Here is an 11,382-nt window from a genome sequence, read left to right as displayed (position 1 = left end):
ATATCAACCCTTTTAAAAAATTCTATTTAATATGAGAGGGTGAGTATACGAGGGTGAAAAAAAGTGACGTAAGGGGTGGGATACAAACCCCTGCTAATAATATTACAACTGCTGTATTTAGCTGACCCTTCAACCTTGTCAACTCTCTACACCTTATCATTAACAACCCTAAGCTGAATTTTCCACCATCATTTCCAGTTTTCCCCTCGCCATTCTGTTTACCTTCTTAGAAACTGACAGATCCATGGCGGTGGGATGCCGGAAGAGCTTGCTTTACTGCTTCATCATGGTGGTGGTTCTTACCGGAAAAGGAAAAGGTCAACTGGTTCAGAATTTCTATGCTTCCACCTGTCCAATGGCGGAAGCCCTCATAAAACAGGCGGTTACCACCAAGTTCAGCCAGACTTTCACCACCATTCCGGCCACCCTTCGTCTCTTTTTCCATGACTGCTTCGTTGAGGTGACGTCTACCAAGTTCTGATTTTTTGTTGCAATGAAGTTTCTTAGGTGTTTTCGATTCGTGGACGTGCAGGGTTGTGATGCTTCCATTATGATCGCATCGCCAAATGGAGATGCCGAAAAGGATGCACAAGATAATTTGTCGCTCGCTGGTGACGGGTTTGATACCATTATCAAAGCTAAGCAAGCGGTTGAGTCCGTTTGCCCTGGTGTTGTGTCGTGTGCTGACGTTTTGACCATCGCCACCCGAGATGTCGTGAGCCTGGTAAGACTGACAACGGCGGTTGTACCTTTTTAAACGCGTAACATTCTTACAGACTTTTTGAGGCCTTCTTGTGGTAAGAATATATATATATATATATATATCTTTCTATGCAGGCCGGGGGACCTTTGTATGATGTGGAATTAGGAAGGCGAGATGGGCTTATTTCACAGGCGTCACGGGTTGCCGGAAACCTACCGGAGCCGTTCTTCAATCTCGATCAACTTAACTCCATGTTTGCACGACACAACCTAACGGAGATTGATATGATCGCGCTTTCCGGAGCCCACACGCTCGGATTCTCCCACTGCAATCGCTTTGCTAACCGTCTCTACTCGTTTTCATCAGCCGCTGCGGTTGACCCATCTTTAGATCCAACCTATGCTCAAGAATTGATGGACGCATGCCCTCGAAACGTGGACCTAAGTATAGCCGTAAATATGGATCCGGAAACTCCGACCACCTTTGATAATGTTTATTACCGGAACCTACTAGCCGGCAAGGGTTTGTTTACATCGGATCAAGTTCTCTTCACGGACTCATCATCCCAACCGACGGTCAATGACTTCGCCAACAACCCACAAGATTTTAACTCCGCCTTTATAACTGCGATGAGGAAGCTCGGGCAAACGGGTGTCAAAACGGGAAACCAAGGCGAGATAAGGAGGGACTGCACAACCTTTAATTAACGTAACTTATTATACTACAACAAAATTTGTTTTATACGATTCCAAATGTGTATAAATACATAGGACTCGAGTTTACGGGTGTAAACAAACATGTGTCTTATGTAAATGTGTTATAATAAGTTGATTACAGAACACTTTTAAATAATATGTCTTATTAATAGTTTATACCGAAAAGACATCTTATAAAAACAAATGTTTTATAAAAAGATATGGTGTTATAAAAACAAGTGTGACAATACTCTTTATAGGTTGGGTTCCGGTGATAAGAGAAATTATGATGAGAAACGTAATAAGAGATCTCCACCTTTTGATCAATCATAATTGAATGTCAACATTAATGAGGTGCACTTGATCAATTCTCTTCTAAATCGTAATTCATGGGTGGAAATGAGATAAAAATAATCAAGGGTTCAGATCTCTTCTTACACTTATCACCATAAGTTCCTTTCTCACACGATCCTTTGCCTACTCTTCATAAGAGTGCTTGATGAGATAATGAAATTTCCAATATATACCGAGGAGAAATAGTCCAAGTAAATTTCCATTATATACCGAGGAGAAATAGTCCAAGTCTAGCCGATATATATGTGACTCTAACAGATACCGCCAATGGAGGCTAGACGGTCACAAATTGTCAAAGAGTGTCGAGTCCCTAAAGTGATAGACTTTGGTTCTGATACCATGTGAGAATATGTGGAACCCCATCAAATTACTCTCTGAAATAGCAATTGGAGACAAAATGAAGGTTTCAATGTATATCTAGAAAGATAGTCCAAATCCAGCCAATGTGGGACTCTAACAAAAAGTTAGCTAATAGAACACTTTATTTAAAAGATATCCCAAAAAACTTGTTAGGACGGCCAAAAATGTCATCAACTTATTGTAACAGTTTTATACAGGACGCATAAGTGTTTGGTCATACACAACTTAAATCATATAAAACAGTCTGTTAAAACAACATCTAGACGTATTTAACATCCTATAAAACTAAACTTGAGCAAATGTCCATGTCAAGATTTGTGTCAAAGAGTAAATAAATGATGTATATATATCATATAAGCAAAGTGCTAAAGATTCCACCATTACGATACAACTGAGTGGAAATCAAAAATTTCAATCCAAAACAATGTTCGGAATTTGAATAACAATATACAAACACAGCTCAAGATTCCAAAATGAAACATTTAAATTATGGAAAACAAAGAAATATACTTGGGATTCCAAGAATTTAGGATCGGGTTTTCCCGTAAAGGTTCTGATAGACGACCTTAGTTCGGCGAACGAGTATCAAACTTAGGATAACCGCTATGATACAGAGTCCCGACATTATCATGTAAGTCAGAAAGAAGCAAACCGAACCTTCGCATTTGAGAACATCATCATTGGTGTCAAAAAGCTTTGTCAAAAGAGAAGTGGAATTTGAAACGAGTTGATGGCGTTGTTGAGCTTGTTTTTCTGCTTCAGAGTCGTATATATAGCTGGCAATGAGACCCGAGAAGACTAGCGAACCAGCGGGGTTAGCCAGGGTGAGGAAATTGTATAAAGCTCCAAACTTCTTGAGCCCAAATAGCTCAGAGGCTGTAGCCGGTACAATAGCCCAGTGAGCCCCATAGCCTAGACCGATCAAAAGGGTGCCGATGTACATTGCACCTGGCCAACCCATGGCAAAGAACAAATGCCCAACTGCCATTATGGCTTGGGCAACAGCCATGGTTACTGGCCTTGGGTAAGCATAGTCCCTGCAAATCCAATATCAATCAAGATTCAAAAGATCACATTTGTATCACTACAAACAAAATCCGCTTTTTAGAATGTCATATATGTCTAAGGGTCTGTTTGCTAGCAACTTAATGGGCCTAATGGGACTCGCAACTTATTCGGTCAACTATATATGACTATTTGGTAGTGGCTTAATGATATAAAAAATGGCTTATTCAGTAAGCTTTTATGAAGAGCTTTATGCAGAAAGCCAAGTTTTTTTCCAAACCGCCGCTCCCAATTAAAAAACATGCTCCTTCCATCTATTATAAAAAAAAATCCTCCCAAACAAAAAATCTTCCTAATATATACAGACAGCTTAATCTATACATGACTTAATGAAAAACCAACCAAACAACCCCTAAATGTCCTAATAGACTGGTTTATACTTTATAGAACCAAAAAATGGTGCGTCACTTAATGGTGTTACAATAAGTTGACATGACGTTTTTTAATGTCTGAACAAGTGTTTCAGTATACTTTTGAAATAAAGTGTCCTACTAATCTGTTTATATGATATTATTTGAAAATTGTGTTAGTTGTAGAAGTTTTGCTCATATGAAACTTGTCAAAAGCCTCCTATAAAACAATTAATAGAACACTTTTATCTCAAAAATTTCCTATCAATTTATTGTCTTATTGTAACACTTTTATATAGGATGCACAATTGTTTACTGTTATAAACTTAAATCTATAAAGCAGTCTATTAGAACATTTAAACATATTTTGCGTCCTTTTAAGACCATTTTTCTTGTAGTGTCATGTTTGTAGGTAAGTTATATACCTGACAACGATCTCGGAGAAATAGCCTCCGCCAACCCGGCCTAAAAAGTTCCAAATGCTGATCATGGAAACGAATATGTGCGTGTTGTCGTATCCTAAAGACTGGCTCATCTGACCTAAATTGTCGATCACTGTCAAACCCGAACCAGATCCCAATAGAAGTGATATAAAGATGAGCCAAAAATCCGCCTTGATCAAAGCCTGTGTAAGATCAAAGTCTTCACCTCTATGTGGCCCTCTTCGTCTCTTGATCCTCACCGCTCCTTCTGCAGCCGCTTGGGCCAACTTTGATTGAAGCTGAGCGATCCTCTTTTGCCTTTCGGAAGCCGGAAGAAGGTCTACTTCCCTAGGTTTCTCGTCTTCCACCTCACTAAATATGATCTCATTTGGATCATGCTCTAATAGTCTTTCGGGTTCTTTATTTTGTGGCTCGGATAGCAAAGATTCTTCTTCAGGGGTTCGTGGATCTGAAGAAAAAGTTAACCATAAAGGAATCCCAATTGGAACCACTACAAGCACAAACAAAATGGCAGTAAAAATTTGGACTATGGTCTGGTTCAGATCAACCAAATCTTCCACAAGCATAACCCCCATCAAATAAGCGGCCAAAACGAGACACACACAGTAGATTAGCGTGAAACTTGAACCATCTGATAATCGGAGTTGTCTGTGACCTCCCACTGGCCTCACAATGAACATAAGAGCGATAATGACCATAAAAGGGCCCACCGCAACCATGAATATAAGGGAGGCATTATCGGGTGAGTTTACTAATGCGTATATTTGTGTCAATATTGCACCGCTCAGACCTGCAAATCCCTTTAGTATTCCGACAACAGGACCTCGATTTTTTGGAAAGTTTTGAACACATGAAACCAATGCTACCGTGTTGAAGTAGGTTTCGCCATTAGTTCCAATGAATATGAGAAGGCACATCTGCATATCAATAGCAAGATTTAGAACGTAAAGTTCATAAGTTTACAGAATTTTTGCGATTGATCCATCTTTAATATGATGAAAGTAATTCGAATGGGGACAAGTGTGAGAATATGTGGAACCCGTTAGATTACTCTCTAAAAGAGCCCTTGAAGAGAAGGAGGTTCCGCTAATGTGGGATTTCAACATGCTCCTCCAATGGAGGCTAGATGGGCACAAATAGTCCCAGAGTGTTGAGTCCCAGAGTGTTGAGTCCTTAGAGTGGCGGACTTTGGCTCATATACCATGGGAGAATATGTGGAATTTTGTTGCATTACTCTACGTAAGAGCCATTGAGTAGAGAACAAAGGTTCCAACATATATCGAGGAGATATATGTATATACCTATGTATATATATATATATATATATATATATATATATATATATATATATATAGAACCCTATTAGATTACTCTCTAAAAGATCGCTTGAAGAGAGAAGGAGGATCCAACATATACTAGGAGAAATGGTCCAAGTCTAGCGCACGTGGGAATTCAACATGCTCCTCCAATGGAGGCTAAACGGCACAGACAATCCTAGACTGTCGAGTCGCTAGAGAGGTAAAATTTGGCTTTGATACCATATGAAAATATGTGGAATCTCACTACATTACTCTCCAAAAAAGCTGTCGAATAGAGAATGAAGATTCCAACATATACCAAGGAGAAATGGTACAGGTCTAAGGGGCGTTTGGTTTGATGAAATGATTTTGAGGGATTTGAATTTCGTGAAAGAATTTGGAATTAGAGGGATTTGAAATCTTTGATGTGTTTGATTTGTAGAATTTGGAATGGAATTGAATTCCATTCTTTATAAATAATATATAAAAACAAATCATAGATAATTATAAGAATAATTAAATTACATTTTTATTAATTGATTATTACAAAACAAATATTTTCAACATATTTTAAAACATTATTTATCACATACAAATCCTACGATATCCCGTGAAATACCAAGTCCCTTTGTGGAATTACAAAATCCAATTTTATGGGATTTCAATTAAATCCCGAGATTTCATATCCAAAAAATCTTTCAAACCAAACATGGGATTGGAATAGAATTCAATTCCAAATCCAATTCAATCCGGCAAACAAAACGGGACCTAAGGGTCTGTTTGATAGCAACTTAATAGGCTTAATGAGATTCGCAGCTTATTCGGTGCTATACATGATTGTTTGGTAGTGGCTTAATAATCTATAAAGTGGCTCGTTCAGTAATCTTCTAAGGGGAGCTTTTTGAAAAAAGCTAAGTTTTTTTTCTTCCAAACCTCTACCTCTCCCAATAAAAAAACGCATTCCTTCCATCTATTAAAAACTCCTCCCAAACAAAAACTTTCCCAATCTACAAAGACAACTTCAATAAGGATTTAAGGTAAAACCAACCAAACAACCCTAAAAGCCGATATGGGACTCCAATGGTATGTTAGCAGAGGATTTTAATGGCATTATAATGATCAAGATTCACATCATTCGTGTCAAGGATCCCCAAATAATGGCTACGAAACAGCTAATTTGTTAGAGTTAACAGATTGAAACTTGGCATGTTTTCAATCTGATTCAAAGTAGTTTCAGAAGAAAACAAAAGCTAAATTACTTCAAATCGGAATCCGATGAAAATTAACTTCAAAAAAGAATCATCTTGGATGGATACCAGAGATGTTCGTTTAATTGAACTCATGATCGACTAATTTTTGAATAAGAACACAGAAATCCAGATTTATCTGTATTGATAACTGATAAGAAACCAAAAGGGAATTTTTGTGGCACGAAAGGGTTTAAGATCAAATGTCAATCGACGCACGTTTCGTTGACTAAATAATAGATAAGATCGGAAAAATGATACTTACAACCCACAATGGCAACATCGGAGCTTTTCCGGTGACGATGAGCCAGACCCATCCATAACCAACAAAGTTCTGAATAGCACCAAGAAGCAGAAGAGCCCACATCGGCAATACCTCCGACAAACTTCCGGCCAAAAACCCAACAGAATCACCTAGATCCTTGGCGACACCCAGTCTGGCAACCTGCTTCTGGTTATAGTTTAATGAGCTCTTAATCACCGGCGATATACTTCCGAAGAGGTATCCGATGCCGGCGCAGGACTGAATCCACATTGCCGCCACAAAAACAAGCCATCTGTTGTTGAAAAAAGTGACGATCACTTCTTTGAGCCGAACCATTACTGAAAAATGAAAATGGAAGAAGGTAGAGAAAAGGATTTGTGGGTTGTGGGTAGGTAAATTGGTGTAGTTATTCTGATATGGGATCTGTCTCTGTGACCAAAACGGACTTTTTTTGTGGCGAATTCAGGATGGAGATTGCTTTGCTGTCAACCCTGTCTTTTTCCAGTTTTTAAACAATAGTTATTTGTTTGGCAGTATCGTCGTTATAATACGCCATCCATCTTTTATATATATATATATATATATATATATCTCTTTCTTTTATAATAATAGTGACTAGGATTTTTGTATTTCTTTTAAACAATTTTATACTAAAGTTGTGCATAGCATGTTTGATTTAGTAGAAACTCTTCTCTTCTCTTATCTGTTAACCGTTTATCGATAAAAGTTAACACTCTCATTTGTCTTATCAGTAATAACATTCTATCTATGACAACATATGCAATGATTTATTTGTTAACAAGATAACACTCGTTACCTTCACTTATCAGACAGGCAAGACTCTTGGTCCTAATCATCGCTCTTATCGAATAACATTATCGGTCTTTGCCATGATTATCCGGCAAGCATTTAGTAAATAACTCCTTAAGTTTTGCTTTGGACCAAAACATTTACAAGATATTTACTATGAATGGTGTAACATGCATCTTGAATGTTGTAAAAAGGACCAAAGGTAATTATTTGTGCAACTAAACTTCCCTTTATTAGCTTATTTTTCCAAACAAATTTTTACATACTTTGAGGATCCTTCTTCAAGGTCACGGTTCAAGCCACTAGAGATTTTTGTGGTTGTTCTCCATAAAATGTTTGGAATCATTTTAAGGTATTTGTAAGATGGTCTGAAAACACATGGTTAAAAAAAAACAGCATGTTAATTTGAATAAGGAATAGGTGTGAAAACTAAAATGTTTTATTTAATATATATATATAATGGTGAAAAAGTAACATAAAATAAAAAAGTGTAAAAGATGTATTTTGTCTCTCACTGTTTTTACTGCAATGATTTTAATTTGCATTTAAAATGTCTGAAAGCAATGAATGTTGCTGTCTTGTTTTTAGTCCAATTAAAGTTGCTTCATTAGAAAGTCATGTGCAGGACACGTGAGTCGTTTTCTAAGGGTGTTGAGGTGATCATCATGAACACATAATAGAATCAAAAATTTAATAAATTGATTTCAAATGCGTTACTTTTATTTATTAATTATTAATATAAGCCAACTTGAAGTATGGCTCTGGCTCACCATGGTCGTGTCGTGGCCCCTTCCCTTGTAGGTCTTTAATGATGACCTCAATACCTAGCATCAACGTCTCGTCGTCTATGTGATAAATGAGACAGTATCCATCAATTATAATTAGTACATGTTTATAACTATTATGGTACACGTTTGTACCTTTAACATATATTTTCTAATCTTGTTTTCTAAAGACGGACATAATAATATATATATGTGTTCTGTTCTTTCTTCTTTTTGTTGCCTAAACCAAAGTTTGGACTTGCATCATCCCAATGTTATAATAGGATAGGAATTCTACTTTCAAAATACATTCCTTATTCGATCCAAGTGTTTATCCTGGTCTTGTTAGATACACACGAACAAAACATTATTAAATCATACTTTTATGTTACATTTATTTATCATTTTTAATGAAACTATATTTTTTAAAATTAATTTTATACTAGGGTTGTGTTCATGTAATACCAATCTCTTTTCATTAGACGCATGCACCGCAAGAAAATTGGATTTATAAGATGCCACCAATAAATAAGTGTCTTAATAGATCACTTTATAAGACATAATTTATAGAACCAAAAAATAAAGTCTCATATCAAAAGACAATTATAAAAAACGTCATTTTAGTTATTTTGTATGATCGTATTTGAAAAGATGTCCAATAAACATAAGTGTTCTATAAAATAACTAATGTGACGCTTTGTATTAAAAGTGTCATAAATAACTTGTTAAGACGCCCAGAAACATCTTATAAACTTATTACAATGCTTTTAGATAGAACACTTTATATTTTGGTCATATAAATTAAGTATTATAAAACAACTCATTATAACGTTTATTTAATGTAGGTATCCTATAAACCCAATTTATTGTAGGGTTGAGACAACAAAATAATACTGGAATTCCACATCCAAATATTGTAAGTGTACGAAAAAGACCGAACATTCACAAGAAAGACACTGTAAAACTTACATTGCTTATATAAAAAACAGTTTGATGTTGCATAATCCAAAAGCTTTTATATTATATTTTATTATTTTGAATATTTCTATATCCGCCTCTATTGACATTTTGAATCAAACATTCACGTTTTTTTAAGTTCATCGGCTGTCATGTACCTTTCTCATTCAATTTTTTAACATAAGATTATATAAAATAATAAATAATATAATATATAGGGAAGGGTTTAAACGAGAACGCAAGAACATCCTTTTACTATAAACAATCAGATGTGATACTGTTATTCCATCACATATGATACACATGTGATACTAAATCAAAGATGCGGACGATTTTTGATGCGATCTTGGTTGCGGGCCAAATCGCTCTTACACTACTAAGCCCCCTCACAAGTATCATCACATGTGATAAGGGTGCTGTTGATATAATACTATAATCCATTAAGACCGTCGCATGTGATGCTTAATCATAGATACAGACAACTTTTGGTGTGGCCTAAGTCGTGTAACATGTCGTCTGCACATCACAAGGTTCCCTCACGCGTATTATCACATGTGATAAAAGTGTTTTCGCGTTCTCATAAAATGAAGGTGTTCTCGTTTGAACCTCCATTTTATTTATATATATATATATATATATATATAAACGATAAATAAGGTTTTTGAAGGAATTTAAATTGGAAAATAAAGTTATATAAATAAATTCTCGAGATAACTCTTTAGTTTTTGCTTCTTCTTTTTTAATTAAAAAATATCAATGGAGACAAAATGTGTCACATGGTGTATTTTTTATTTATAGATCTCTTTTATGGTTTTTAATATTAATTAATAAATTATTATTTTTTAGATATGTTTTTTGTTGCTAAGGTCATTCATCCTCGAAACATAACAACGTAGACATTTTTAGAGATTTAAGAAGTTTTTTTATAACATAGCAACTATGTTTTTTTTTTTTTACATTCATTTGCCTCATTAACCACTTATCATTATTCCTGTAAGTGACATCTCTCCCGTTTACAGACCTAGTTAAAACACACACAAAAAATCAAATTCAACTCAGGTCCGTGCTTGGTTGAATTTGAATTTTTTTCGTCTTTTAACAAGGTCCGCAAATGAGAAGGTGTCATTTGTGAAAGTGGTCATATTTAGGTAAATCAAGAAAATAAATGATTATTTTGGTCAATTTTAAGATAAATATTATATTATTTTTGTTTATGAATATAAAAAATTAAGTTATAAGATGTATTTTGATATAAGGATTGGTATGAGTGTGAGGGCAGCCACCTCCTCCATGTCTCTGCCCCAAATTTAAAAAGACAAAATGGAAATAGTGAGAAAGCACGTGTCTCTTTGGTTTTTATTAGTTGGAAGGTGAGAGTATATACAAGAACCCTTCTATTTTACGAATATATAAGAATAGATGTGGGTTTCTTTAAATTATAGTAGATAAAACTAAATTAATAAGGGTAGTTATGTAATTAGATTAGATATTTTTGTTTGTTGTTTTAGTTAATTCTAATTATTCCTTGATTTTAAATTGGAATCTGATCTCCCCATCATTTTTTGTATCTACATACACAATATGGTTGATGTCTACTCGAATTTTCCTAATCAAATGATAATCGAATACACATTCAGAGTGTTGATTTAACGAGTTTTCATTATGTTAATCGAACAGTGACAAATGTGAAGAATCTTACTTGTAATTGTGTGATGCACTTGATTACATAAGGTTAATGCATACACAAGTTTCTATCAACTCAAATTCTGCCATCGATTGTTACTCCTAATCAATTATAGGCAATCACCAAGCCATAATCAAGGTGTAATAAACATGTGATAAGTAACAAAATCATCGTTAAAAGCAGTCTCAATAGCAAAAAAAAAAAAAAAAAAAAACAGTGCCAACTGCCAAGAGTCAAAACTGTTTTCGAGTTTTGGGTTTAGAAAATCAAGTGTACAATACACCCATTGTTGCAAAAATAGTCTCACGAGCCAATGTGATAATTGTGTGATATAGTTTCAATGTATTGACCACTCGAGTTGCCCTAATCGTGTGATAAATGTGTGAT

At 35.3% G+C, this 11,382-nt stretch overlaps 2 protein-coding genes across 2 annotated transcripts; one reads left to right on the top strand and one right to left on the bottom strand.

Moving 5' to 3' along the window:
• The first annotated feature begins 38 nt into the window (after positions 1 to 38).
• LOC112513143 (peroxidase 55) lies at positions 39 to 1,553 on the top strand. The gene is made up of 3 exons (XM_025119304.1): positions 39 to 460; positions 533 to 724; positions 838 to 1,553. The coding sequence occupies exons 1-3, from the start codon at positions 245 to 247 to the stop codon at positions 1,408 to 1,410; spliced, it is 981 nt and encodes a 326-aa protein (XP_024975072.1). The 5' UTR covers positions 39 to 244; the 3' UTR covers positions 1,411 to 1,553.
• Positions 1,554 to 2,432: 879 nt separating this feature from the next.
• On the bottom strand, positions 2,433 to 7,153 carry LOC112513728 (protein NUCLEAR FUSION DEFECTIVE 4-like). Its single transcript, XM_025120083.1, has 3 exons — positions 6,781 to 7,153; positions 3,953 to 4,887; positions 2,433 to 3,149 (listed from the first exon to the last, which is right to left on the bottom strand). Exons 1-3 carry the CDS (start codon positions 7,114 to 7,116, stop codon positions 2,639 to 2,641), a joined length of 1,782 nt encoding a protein of 593 aa, XP_024975851.1. The 5' UTR covers positions 7,117 to 7,153; the 3' UTR covers positions 2,433 to 2,638.
• Positions 7,154 to 11,382: the final 4,229 nt, after the last annotated feature.

Source organism: Cynara cardunculus, assembly GCF_001531365.2.
Source record: "Cynara cardunculus var. scolymus isolate 2C chromosome LG 5, CcrdV1, whole genome shotgun sequence".
NCBI lineage: Eukaryota > Viridiplantae > Streptophyta > Magnoliopsida > Asterales > Asteraceae > Cynara > Cynara cardunculus.
This window is presented reverse-complemented; position numbering and strand designations above follow the sequence as displayed.

Coding starts and splice junctions, on each gene's coding strand:
- LOC112513143 (XM_025119304.1), top strand. CDS start 245: ATGGCGGTGGGATGCCGGAAGAGCTTGCTTTACTGCTTCATCATGGTG. Junction 461..532: donor TCCATGACTGCTTCGTTGAG/GTGACGTCTACC, acceptor GTGGACGTGCAG/GGTTGTGATGCTTCCATTAT. Junction 725..837: donor CCCGAGATGTCGTGAGCCTG/GTAAGACTGACA, acceptor CTTTCTATGCAG/GCCGGGGGACCTTTGTATGA.
- LOC112513728 (XM_025120083.1), bottom strand. CDS start 7,116: ATGGTTCGGCTCAAAGAAGTGATCGTCACTTTTTTCAACAACAGATGG. Junction 4,888..6,780: donor CGATGTTGCCATTGTGGGTT/GTAAGTATCATT, acceptor ATTGATATGCAG/ATGTGCCTTCTCATATTCAT. Junction 3,150..3,952: donor TTCTCCGAGATCGTTGTCAG/GTATATAACTTA, acceptor TTGGATTTGCAG/GGACTATGCTTACCCAAGGC.